The 13129-nt window shown below is 45.4% G+C and overlaps 1 protein-coding gene across 18 annotated transcripts in view; it reads right to left on the bottom strand.

The window, feature by feature from the left end:
* Window positions 1-6729: 6729 nt before the first annotated feature.
* Window positions 6730-13129, bottom strand: part of RBMS2 (RNA binding motif single stranded interacting protein 2) — a 68521-nt gene continuing 62121 nt past the window's right edge. For 7 of the 18 annotated variants that reach the window (XM_060688885.2, XM_034412390.3, XM_087886889.1 and 4 more), the window contains 7 exons: window positions 13008-13054; window positions 12727-12820; window positions 11585-11635; window positions 10703-10816; window positions 10535-10615; window positions 9403-9489; window positions 6730-7372 (listed from right to left, as the gene is read on the bottom strand). In XM_060688885.2, the coding sequence (XP_060544868.1) occupies window positions 9409-9489; window positions 10535-10615; window positions 10703-10816; window positions 11585-11635; window positions 12727-12820; window positions 13008-13054 (468 nt within the window). In that variant the 3' untranslated portion in view covers window positions 6730-7372; window positions 9403-9408. The remainder of the gene's footprint in view (window positions 7373-9402; window positions 9490-10534; window positions 10616-10702; window positions 10817-11584; window positions 11636-12726; window positions 12821-13007; window positions 13055-13129) is intronic. The other 11 variants (XM_087886888.1, XM_087886891.1, XM_087886890.1 and 8 more) reach the window with 3 other exon arrangements.

Below are 13129 nucleotides of genomic sequence, written 5' to 3'. Positions count from 1 at the left end.
CATCATTCTCGGTTATAAAACAAAAACTCTGATGGGACCGCTGTCATTCTGGAATCTCCCTTGATCTCCTCCGGTGCGAGCAGTGAAGCCCCAGGAGAGCCTGGAGCTCAAGAGACAGTTGGGGCAAAAAAGCAGGGGAGGGAAGAGGGAAGCAACTTCATGGTCTTGTCAACTATTGCCCGGTTGGGTTCTCACAACAGAGCCACCAAAAAATGCTTCTCTAGACAAAACCATTTCTGCTTCATTTTTTTAAATAAACTAATACATTTTACAAGGAAAATTAGAAAAGCAAAGCAAAAAACGAGTACATTGAACATAAACTGTATTAATTAGCAGCAACACAGGGGTCTTTTTTTTTTTTCCATTCAAACCAACATTTTTCTTCTTTCTCTCTCTCCCACTTCCCAAAAGCAGAGGAGCCTAAAGGGTTTTCTCTTTTTAAGGATGAGGTGGGGAACGTATCCCTTGGAGAAGGTGCAGTTTGCCGGTTCTGGGTATACAAATGAACTGCGAGTGCATGTGAGGTAGATGTGTAGCTAAGAATGATGAAAACTGGAATTGATGAGCATAAAAATGAAGGGAAGTTCTGAACCGGGTTTCCTCTCTCTCTCCACCCCCACCCCACCCCACCACCATACACCACCAACTTCCAAGGAGTGTAGAGTTCAACGCCAGCATGGTACAGCTAAAGAATTCAGGGGTGATGGTGCTTGCTTTCTAAACTATCTGCATTGGAAATGGACTCAAGAGGCTCGTCTAATAGCTCTTGGAGGCAGCCTGCTGCATTCTCCTCCAGTGTGGTGGGTGGAAAGATGGAGTGAAGGCTGGTTGGGGAGGGAAGGGGGGGAGCTGGAATAAGGAGCAGCAGCCAGGTAGAAAGGAAGGACAAGACTACAGCATCCTTGCTTTTTGAAAACTGACACGGAGAAAGGCTGAACTAGGACTGGGCATTTATAAAGTGCAGGGACTGGTTCCCCCTGCTGTCAGAATGGGACAGGGGAAATCAAGGCACAAGATAAAAAAAAACCAGCAGCTCAGAGGTGTGGGCTCCAAAGGTCCCAGCTGCTTGCGTTTGGTCCCTGCACAAAGCATGCAGGCTTCCATATCATGATTTAAGCAAGGGATGGTTATATATGGTAAAGCATCGTAACAGTGATCTTCCCATCCCGCAGGTGGGTTATAGCTGTGGACTTGACTTGCAGTCTGCCAGGAAGCTGGAGCCTTCCTGTAAGCTTTCAGCGGGACACCGTGAGATGGGGCTGGAAGCAGAAAGTGCCCTCTGCAGCTTACTGAGGATGAAAGAAGAGCTTAGAATTTTCTTCATCACCCACTATGCTTCTCTTCCGAATGGATACGATGGAATAAACTTAAAATAATAAAAAGTTACTGCCCCAAAGCACATCTCTAAGTAAGATTGCACAGGAGCATCTCGAGTGTGCAAATAGCATGTCCGCAACTCTTTTAACTCCCTGCATCTTTGCCTGGGGTAACACACTTGCCCTCTTCAGCTGCCATGGGTTCCTAGATAAAAACCCAGCCGCTTTAAAGAGTCGCAGAGAGACATGCTATGTCTCTGCACTCTTGCATTCCAAAGGACCTTCTTGGATCCAGATCCAGAGTGTTGCACAAACCTAACGTCTACCTTGGGTGAGAGGGTTGTGAGGCAGTGGTCCAGGAAGAGAAATGAGAATAGAGCTGAGGCTTAAAAGGAATCTTGGCAAGGGCAAAACGCGTGGAAAAGATTGTATCCCTGTCTGCGCGTGTTATTTCTTATCTATCAGCTTACATTCACTCTTGCATCCATCCGTCCCTAGCTTTGATCTTCTTCAATCTTACACATAGCTGACTTCCTCCAATGCATTTTTGATCTACAGCTGTCCTCTTTTCTAAACTCTTAGCAATCTCTGCCTTGGCATGCACACCAAACACCGGCCCCTGCTACTCTGTCTCAACTGCTCTTTTACCATTGTCACAACAGTCGCCTTTGGATGGCGATTCCCGGGTGGCAATTCTACTGTAGATTCAGGTCTACTTGTTTCTAATACGCTGTGTGATCACTTAAGATTCCTAGGGAGTCGCATGTGATAGACCATGCCAAGTCTGCTTCTATTCGTAGTCCAGCACCCTCCTCTTCCATCCTCGAAGGCTGCTTAGCAGAACTGGGTTTGAAACACTGCTCCCTGTAATTTCCCCCATCCAATAGACTGGACTTTGGCTCTGCCAAATGCTATCACCTATTCCACATCCAAGATGACTATCAGTGAGCCAGCCCCAATCTCTGGTTCTAAAAGAGGAAGACCCATCAACACTTCAGAAGAACCAGCTTTCAGAGATCACGGGGAAAAAAGGAGGATAATAAGGCAGGGAGTCTTGAGGCCTTTTGTCTTCATTTAGAAATGAACACTGCGGTTTGGACAAGTGGGTGTGTTGTGATCCTGTCTTATGGGTTCAAGATTATATGAGCAGGATGCATCTAGACTAGACCACGAGTGGGTTGCCTCCTTGCTGGCAAACATATATTTAGCTCTTTGCCACAAACATATGGATCCATTAAGCCTCATCATAAGGAAGAGAGGGCTGCGTGATTTTTTTTAATAAGCAGATCATATACCCCGGACTGGGACAAATGCTGTCAAAAGGACAGCCAACACAGAGGAAAGTTTCATGTTTTTTGTGGGTGGGAACTTGGCTTAGGATATGCTAGGTATCTAATGGCAGCCCAAAACCAAATGCACAGCTCAGACAAGCAATCTGGGCAGGCAGGTACGCTGAAAGAAGGAACTCTGTTTCCAAAGCAGCTCTTGATCTGGCACTTGGTTTTTACAGAGCCGTTGGGGGCTTTCGATGCAGACATACATTTCGGTGCATGGATAAGCATCCCAGCAGTTCAATGAGGGTCAGATTAGCATTGCACTAGAGATGGGACAGAAATATTGGGGGCGGGTCTACAAAGCCACATCCCCCATTCACCCTGAACATTTCCCCACTCACTGGCCATATGGGTGTTTGAGGTTTCACTACGGCTACAAAACACAGGAATGTGCACATTTACTTAAAAGTTAATTTCCTGAATTTATGGGGATTTCCTTCTTGGTAAGGACTGCTCTCTTAACCGTAACTAAATTTTACAGAGTTGTATCCCAGAGTTGTATTCCTATTCTTTGCTTTTTTTTTTTAAACTGAGTGCTGGAGAGAAAGAGATAAAATTTAGGAAGCTAGGATACTCCTCATTTCATATAAGCAGTAAAATAAACTTGGTAGCTAGTTAACTATAACTTCTTTGATCTCCCAAATTAGCTTGGGTTCAAATCCCCATAGTTTGTTGCTCTGTTTTACAGCTTGAAGACAATGCCCAACCAAGTCAAAGGTTTGGCATTTATCTGTTTTAAAGTCCTGATATCGGGATTTACTAATTTTATTTACTTTATTAAATTAATCAATGATTTTTTAATGATTTTAATAAATAATTTAATTAATTTCAATGCTGTTCCTACTGTTTAAGAAAACGGAGACCCTGATTTTAATGATTACACCTGAATGCCAAAGCTATAACAGGGCTGGAAAGCTAACTCATGTTTTCATTACCTGCTTCAAGTTTACACTAAAGGCAACATAACGTAGTCAAGCCTAATCCTTGGTGTTTATTTTCTAACAGGTTTCCGAGTTAGAGTCTAGCAAAAGGGAGTTTTTAATTTTGCTTTCTTTGATTACTGCTACATTTAAAAATGGCCTCATTCTAAAGGCCCTACAAGCGCAGACTAAATTTTAATCTAAGAGTTGAATAAACCCATCAGATCCTTAGTTGCCATCATCAAATGCCTAAATATCTAGCATATTTCCCACTCCAATCTAAAATAGGGAGGGGGAAGGAGTGCTTGGAGGTGATCGAAGTTAAGTCTATTAACACAAGCCAGAAGAATCTTAATTGTAAACATATCAATTTGTAAGAATCAAATTTAAGGATCAGGAGATTCTGTGGACATCACCCCCTTTTTTTTAAAAAAAAAAAACATGGGTTTTACTAACCACCCACTGTTAATTATTTTAGCAAGATCTTGTAGCAGATTTGGACAAGCAGCTAAGAATCCTAACCTAGCAAGAAATTTGGCAGCACGAATCCTATCAAAACAGGAGGGGGAGTGTATGCCTTTCTACAGATCTCACACATTCCCAAGAAAATTTCATAGGACACCTTTCCTCAACTTGGTGTCTTCCAGATGTGGAGCTGTGCTTTAACTCACCTGGAATGCATAAGAAAAGGTCCTAGGGGATTAAAGAGAAAACTCAGGGTACCGAGGGTATCTGCTATAACCTTTCTAAAAGCTGCTAAAAAAAAAAAACAAAAAAAACTGGGGGAAGGAGACAGGAGAGTGGCCTGTTAAGGACCAGGTGTACCCCGATGTAGTCGGAGGTTGCAGCCCATATTTGGAGCAAATCTGGAACCAATTTCTCAAGTAGAATCCTTTTATAGCTTGTATTTACTCTGGGTGCAGATGTGAGGGGTTTCAAAGTTTCCCTGTAGTTTGGCCTGTGAGCTCTGCAGGCATATAACGAGAGGGAAGGGCGGGTAGGTATCAACCCCCAACCTAGCTGGGAAGTTCCTTTACTAGTCCTGCAGAGACTGTGTGCTCCTTTGCCTTTGCCCCCCATATAGTCTGAGTTAGTTGGAACCAGAATCTCAGTTACTGGTTTTTTTTTTAATTGTTTCTCTAACTAGCCACCCCAACCCATTTTGGGACCCGACCCTGCAAAACTCCATTTGGCCACGGATAACGGCCCATTGAAGATCACATAACATAAAGATGAAGGCAAGCTTGCATGCCACAAAAAAGGCACTTCAGTTTCTCTCAGCATTAGGGGGAGGGGGTGGTGGTTAGGCCAACCAGGAGGGTCTGGCCAGGCTAGAGAAAGGGGCACCAAACGTAGCCAGCCTTTGGATCCATTGGGCTCCTGCATTGTCGGTCTTCTCTCTCTATTCTGGGTGGCATCACGGTCGTGTCTGTGGGTCATCCCTCGTCACAAGCAACACGGGAAGATATTTAAACTAGTCTAGCTGAAGGATTATGAGGATACTCAACGAACTCAACCCTCCTCAAATCTCCAACAGGAAGTCAACCTGCCCTTGCTGGGTCAGGACCATGCTTTCAAAATGGTCAAGACAACAAAAGGATTCTGAGCAACACACAAATCCAAATTACACTCGATATATTTATGCCACCTCCTCCAACGTCACCCCTACCCACAGATCTGTCTCCACTCCCTCAAAAGACAAGGATGGTACGCACACAAACCAAGACAGATAGGGACCACATGCACACATACTCTCGCTTTCCTAGACTCACGTGACACCCGTATGGCCTCCGCCATTGCTCCTTCCTGATTGTCAGCTGCATAAGAGCCATTTCTTCAAAGGAAGGGGCCAGCAGGGAGGATGGGGGAGGAGAGGAAAGGGGGACAAGGTGATCACAGCCCACGGTGGGAAAAGCAAACGTCGTCATCGGAACAACAGGATGGAAGGGTCAGCTACATGGGCCAGCTGGGCTGGGCTGGGGATGACTTTATGGTGGAAGAGAGGATGACTTTTAGCACCATCTGGTTGGGGGGGGAGAGGGGAAGGGAACATGCAGAGGTGTCTAAAGCACTTCAGGAGGCTCTGCAGGGAAACACAAGGTAGGAAAGGCTGAATTATTGCACATAGTCTCCTCCTATTGCAAATCTCAGGGCGCAGCCAGCAATCAAGGGCTGGGGGAGGGAGGGATAACGTGCATAGTAACTAGGGTCTCCGGAGGGGAAGTGGGAGGGGAGGGGGACAGCGGGGAGCTGGGACATCCCCTGCAAGGTGCTCGATGCTCCTTGGTTGCTTGGTTCACGGCAATCGGGACGGGCTTCCTGCAGTCCCCACCAGTCGGAAGGAGAAGCACCTGTTCCCAGCTGAGTTGGTCGAGAGAAAACGGATGCATTGTGGACCTGGGCTTGGCAGGCATGCAGGAACTGGGGGCGGGAGGGGGGGGGCTTACGGCAGCACAGTCCGGACCGCAGGCAGCAGAAGGCACTGTGTGTGTGTGTGTGTGTGTGTGTGTGTGTGCGTGTAAGAATGTGTGTGTGTTTGTGTATCCCGGGGATGGGGACGGGGCGAAGCACTGCTGCTGGCAACGTGTCCATTCAACGTCCGAGAGTCCAGAGGTGACGACGCATCACTGGCGGCAGATTCCTTAGTCCGTTTATTGTTCCCCTGGTCCAGGGCAGGACGGGGTAGGCGAAGGGGGGAAGCCTCCCCATGGAAGCAAAGACAGGTCTGCACAGAAGCTCAAATCAGAGTCCAAAACATCCAGCAAAAAACAGTCCAATTGGACAGAGGGCAGAAATTGAGGTCTGGCGCAAACTCTGTTTTTCTCTCTCTCTCAGCTGAGGCAAAATTTATGCCAAAAAACAAAAACAAAAAACCAGGATTAAGTTCATCCGAAGCCTCCAGCCGCATCATTTCATTCCAACGTGACAAGCATTAAGCAGACCCCTCTTGCTGCCGCCAAAGTTCAACTTTTTTTTTAAGATTTCCTTTTTTTTCTGAATTTTTTTTTGTAAATTTCCTCTTTTTTATTTTTTTGTAAATTTGTCTTTTTTAGAAAAAAAATACCCTCTTGAAATAATAAAATAATCCTTTCAAAGCAAAATTCCCTCCCCGCTCCCACCCCAAGGAAGAAGAAGAAGAAGAAGAAAAAAAAAAAAGAATTCCGCACTGATTTTTTATCCTACAGCTGCGAGGTGGGGCTTTTCAGAGCATTTTTTTCCTTATAAAACAACAACAAAAAAAATATTCAAACACTTTTGCATATTTGTCCTTTAAAAAATCTTTTACATGACCAAAGAAAACAAAATGAATTCAAAGGAGCAAAAACACCTTCCTCCCACAGAGGTACCGAACCAGCTTTCCAAAAGAAGGGGAAAAAAATTCATTTTCTTCTCTGGGGAATTCTGGGGCATCCAAAGCGTTTGACTTTGCTGTTATCAAGAAAATAAACACGCACGCGCACACACGCACACACACACGCGCAAACATACACGCACAAATGTTCTCGTATTAAAATAGTCCTTAGTCCATCTGTACATCTAAGGGTTGGGGGTATTATTTTTTTTTGTACCCCCATTCTAACCTCCTTTGGTTCCTCGGTGACAAAAGTCTATTGCGGTTATTTCCTTTTTTTAAAAAAACAAAACAACCTTTTTCTTTGCCAAAAAGAAAAAGAAGAAAAAAAGAAACAAAAATGGTTCCGACATCTTCTAAACGCAGCACAAAATTTTAACCAAAAAAAAAAAAAAAAAACCACGTTGTCTCCCTCGAAGTGATTGCTCAGAGTTGAGCTGCTCGGTGGCACTAGAGGGACGAAAAATAGAGGGAATTACAAGAGTGGGCAACAAAGACCATGGGGGAGGTAGTTAGCGTGGCACACAAAGTAGTAAGCAAGAAGAGAGACCGTCCCATTCCCAAGCCTTCCTTCAGCAGAGGTCTTCAAACTTGGCAGCTTTAAGACTTGTGGACTTCAATTCCCAGAATTCTCCAGCCAGCATAGCTGACTGGAGAATTCTGGAAGTCCACAAGTCTTAAAGCTGCCAAGTTTGGGGACCCCTGTCCTTCCGCCTCTCTTTCCCCGCTTCTGGCAGCCGTCCTAGTGTCCAACGTGTTAGGAAGCCTTTGAAGGATTTATCTGAGCACACACGACCTTCTCAGCCACTCGGCTTCAACCTTCAGCCACTTACCTATGTGGGAGAAGGACTTTGAACTGAATGGGCAGACATGTTTAGGTCTGAATTAATTAGGGCAGCTCTACACTGAACAGTTGCTGCAGGAAGCCGTGCCCTGCGTTTCCTGCAACGAACAAAGGAGACGCCACTCTGAGGCACAGAACTATTGACCTCCTTCAAGTGTTCACTGTGGGAAATGTTGATGTCATACCAGGAGCACCTTCAAAAAAAAAAGGTCATTCTGAGAGTTGAACTCAGAATTCCAAACGGAGGGTCATATTAGCCTGCTTGGGAGAACCAACGAGTGTTGTGACACCTTAAAGATCAATATATAATATAGGTTTCATTGCACAAACGAGGCTGGCATGCAAAAGGTTCAGCAGGTGATCTTCAGTTGTTCCTGAAGGTCACCTACCTTTCAAGATCACTGGGTCACAAACTGCCAGGCTATGCAAAGGCGAGAATCTTTATTAGTCTCATTAACATTCCACTTTCTGCTCATTCAGTTTGTGGTTGTGCCCCAAGGTTCAAATTTGACGATCCTGATAGAAAAAACTGAAGCCAACAGAGACACTGGGCCTGTTCCTGGGACAAGGAGGAGATTCTGCATCCTATCTCAGTGAGAAGTTGGATTCTTCTTCATTCTTGGAACTTGGGAGGTGGGACAGCCTCCATCAACCTAGGTGATTTCCAGATGTGGAGACTTCAACTCCCAGAATGCCCCAATTACCACAGCTACCGCTAAGAATTCTGGGAACAAAGGCCACACACTTGAACAATGTCCGGCTCGTTCCAGAAATGCTCTGTGGAACATGAGGTGGAGACTCAAGTCTAGCCTCTTGGCTTCCTTTTCCCTTTTTTAGAGTAGTAGTTCAGAGTAGTTCAGCCCCCTGTCTGTCCTTAAAGCATCTCAAAACCCTCTTTTAAATTAAGCAGCAGGAAGAAGCACGGGGCTCTGCTACAAGCCTTCTGCTTGGCAACTCTCTTGTCTTCTTTTTAGAAATTAAATCCTGCTTAAGCACAAGTCCACAAACCGGTTTCCTGCAGTTACTTGAATCACATGGGGTGGATTTTGACTTTGGGGAGTGTGTGTGTGTTTAATTTCCAAGCCACACTTGCTGTCCCTCTATGGTAAAAAACAGGGAGGGGAGGACCCTGGATCTCATTTTCCAATTGACCATGACTGGATGCTGTAAAATAGCGATCGAGGTTCCTCTGTCATCCTCCTCTATGACATATTCCCAGTTCTAGTCAATGTCCCAGTTCTCAAATGCCACGTTAACCTCCTTTAAGGAATCTTCCTGGCATGTGGATGAGACAAATCCAGGTTTCTGGAGTTGCTGGAGAAAATATCTTCAATGGACTCCTAACTCTTGCTTTCTCTCATCTTTTTTACTCTCTGCACCTCTCCTCCTCCTCTTGGGAGGAGACAAAAGGGGGTCAATCTATTCAGATTGCTCAAATTACCCTGAGAGGGACCCTCCTGTGCTCGAGGGCTAATGCCCAAGGCACCAGCCATGAGCTCCAAATTCAGTTATTTTCCGGAACTGGCAAAGGATCAAGTAAGTGAAAAGAACGGAGCTATCTCTGGGAGAAGAAGACTAATATATCTATCTATATATATATATATATATATATGTCAGTGCCCCCTGCTGTCCTTACCTGTTGTTACTTGTTGTACTGATACGAGTAGGCAGCATGATCCGATGGAGACTCCACTGTCACGTGGCTCTGCTGGCCACTGTTCTCCTGTGACAAAATACCCATTGGGGGAATTGGGATGGTAGCCATATCTTCCCCAAACCTTTCAGCCCCACTAAGATGAGCAAGGTCAAATCGCTACGTGGCTCGGTAGGGAATGTGGACCTCTCCACTTGCCTCCTTAAGAGCTCAGCAGCTTGCTGTGTGCTTTTTCTACCAACAGGAAACTGGTCTCCTCATCTTACCCACAAACACAGACCCCCCCCCCCCCAACCCTGCAATGGGACTCAAGAGGCTTTCTCCACGTTGCCTTTTTAACGCTCGACATAGAAAGACGCTATGTGGCTGGGAAGGAAAACTTTTCAAGGGCCTCTGTGGGAAGACACCAGTGGGTAGAAGGAAGAGCTCATTTCAGAATAGAACCTATTGAAGATCAGTGGCTGATCGAATTCCCAGACTAATTTAAACTAGTTTGGTAAATGTCATTATCCGAAGCATTTATATGCCATAGCTCCTAAGGACAGAGCGGTGGTGGTAAAGAAGAAAAGGTCACAAAAGTCATGGCAAGGGTGGCAGTGGAATATGGGAATCCTCTTCCATTCCTGAGCATTTAAGGGATGTCATTTCAAAAATCTATAAAACATGCTCTGGGTTTCTGCCCACCCACTTACCCTCAGTAACCTGTTCCTCTTTACTGGAAACACACAAAACCAAAATGTGTATCAGTGCAAGGTGAGCAATCTCTGAATAGGCATGTAATATACCCCAGACAATATACAGTCCAGAGGCCGAGTTCACACAACACACCAAATCCCAAACCCAAGTTAATAAACCACGCTTGCTGTGTTCACATAATATGTTATGTGATTCACTCAGCCACCCACCCACCCCAAAATGGCCTAATGTTAAGAGCCAGTTGCCATGGCTAAGGTTGAGATTCCAGAAGAAAATAAGCCACGCATTTCCCATCCCCATTTTAGCTTACTCAAAGTTATTATGTGAACTCAGCGTGAGGCGTTTTTGTTTAAAGGCATAAATCTGTAACCAAGGAAGCATTCCTAATTTAAGCAGGAAGGACCAAAGGGCCTCTTACCTCAACTGCGACACTAGAGGAAGGCACCGGTGTATACTGGGGAATATAGGCTCCTTGCATAGCTGCTGCCGCTGGCATATACTGGCAAGAAGGAGAGAAAACATCAAGAGGCCGCAGCAGGACTGGGTCTCAAGCCCCGCAAAAAAAAAAGGGAAGGAGAATCCTTACTGTGCCAGCACTGCTGAGGGACAGATGGCCCAGCTGTTGGGTGAGAGGCCCCATCATGGAAGTGGGCTGGATGGAAATGGCGTGGTCCATGGCAGGTGTGAGCACCGTCCCCTGCTTGGGAACAAAATACTGAGTAAAAGAGGGCACCATTAGAGACAAAATGGAAAGTAATGAAGGGATGAGCCTATAGCAGGGGTGGGCAACTGTGGCCCTTTTACCACCTGTGGACTTCAACTCCCAGAATTCCTGATACAGCCAAGCTGGCTCAGGAATTCTGGGAGTTGAAGTCCACAGGTCGTAAAAGGGCCACAGTTGCCCACCCCTGGCCTATAGACATTCTAAGAACAATGTGCATTACAATGGTATGAAAATACTACATTTTCCAAAAGTTCAAATTGGGGGATAATTAGAAAAGGTGATACATGCTGACTAGCACGCTAGGCCACACAGCACTTTGAATTAAAAACAAAAAAGTTTTTCCCACTGAGTAGTAAAGTATATCAGTTGTTATTTTAACACAGATGACACATAAGGTTTTTTTACCCTCCTGGCCCAGGAAGACAAGCAAAACAAAACAAAAAACAATCACACAATTTAATCACTTTTCCTGTCATTTGGACTAGAAAGGGAGAAAGTCCAAGGTCTCACAAGTTTCCAAAAAAAACCCAAAAAACAGCCATCAAGTCCAACTTTCACTGCTCCATCTGAATTCACAATTAAAAAGACTATTCAGCACCATGAGAACTTTGGCAAAGTTTTCCTTAATGAAGGATTCCAGGTAGGTAGGTAGTAGGTAGGTGGCAGGTAGGTAGGTAGTAGGCAGGTAGGTAGGTAGTAGGCAGGTAGGTAGTAGGCAGGCAGGCAGGCAGAAATAGCTCTCACCGTGGGCTGCATGAGGTATGACTGATGGTGCATCCAAGATGGACTGTGGACCTAGAATAAGACAGCAAGTTTTATATATGGTCTCTTAGCTAAACAGTAGATCCTAAAAAGTAGATTGAGTTATTCATCCCCATCATGGAGGAGACTGAGAAACAATATCCAAGTAATGCAGGTAAGATTTCAACACAGGACTTCTGGTTCACAGCCCACACCAGTGGTGGGTTGCCCCCGGTTCGCACCGGTACTATGGAACTGGTAGTAAAACCGGCGGGAGGCTCCGCCCACTGACCCTGATGTCATCAAAACGCTTCTGCGTGCGCGGCCCCGTTGCGAACCGGTAGTAAAGGTAAGTAGAACCACCCCTGGCCCACACCCTTGTAGTTTTTTCTGCTTAACCTGTCTTGCCCCACTCTGGGTTCCCTCCTAAAAATGGGGTTTTGGACTACAACTCCCGTAATCTTTGATCATGGGTCATGCAGTTTGGAAGGCCACTTTAATAAAGGCAGACCTCCCCTGTCACACACAGAGTCAGCGGATAGAGGGTGGTTTTTTTTTTACCATTTTCTCTCCTTAAACTACTTTTTTTGTCTAGACGAGGTGACATCTGCTAGCTGAATAGAAGATACAACAGGAAAGTCAACCAGAATTACCTTCCATTTGTTCTAAAAAAAAATCAAGACATGTGTTCTCATTTTTCCCTGCTGGGGAAACACAAGGGATTGGACAAATGCATCAGCCCCGGCCGGGTTGGCTTGGTCCTTCACAATATTGTCACATCATTTCTTGCCATTTCTGACTCGTTATTAGTGGCCCCAAGCCATGTTAATCACGGAATCTTGTTATTGTATGTGGCCGATGCAACAATCTGTTAAAGTCCTCTGAAGCAGGGGTCTCCAACCTTGGGCACTTTAAGACTTGCGGACTTCAACTCCCAGAATTCCCCAGCCAGCCATGTTTCTGGGAGTTGAAATCCTCAAGTCTTAAAGTACCCAAGGTTGGAGACCCCTGCTCTGAAGGGAAGAAAAGAAAGGTTGCCTCCTTCTCCTTCCCATTCTTAGTACAACTGTTTCCAAGCTCTCGTCTTTTGTACTGACTCAGGTCCCGGCTTGTCTTTTCCAGTATTAGCTGCAAAAGCAACACACCTGGTAAGAGGAAACAGGTGATGGGAGATAAGGGGAGAGCGCAGTCTGGGCAATCATCCTGTTCGGGGCCAGGCTGTAGGGCGTTGTATAGAACCTGCAGAGGAAAATAGAAGTAGGCTGTTAGAAAAGTCTGTCCATAAACCGAGAGAGGTCTCAGCAGACCTCTCTTCCCAATGGTTGCCATGCCAGTTTAATTCTGCCAGGCCCCATTTTTCTATCATTTCTAACGGAAAATATTACTGTACCAATAAAAAGGTGAAGGCACAAGAGCAAAGACATACCCGTTTTGTAACGCTGTTGTAGGGTCATAAGTCAAGGTCATCCCACCCTGCAGGAAACAATAGTTAATTCACATATGGCTCATGCCTTTTCCTCTTCCCCAATGCACCACATTCTCAGCTCA

This window comes from Pantherophis guttatus, chromosome 2, assembly GCF_059756535.1.
Source record: "Pantherophis guttatus breed Tessera chromosome 2, ASM5975653v1, whole genome shotgun sequence".
NCBI lineage: Eukaryota > Metazoa > Chordata > Lepidosauria > Squamata > Colubridae > Pantherophis > Pantherophis guttatus.
This window is presented reverse-complemented; position numbering and strand designations above follow the sequence as displayed.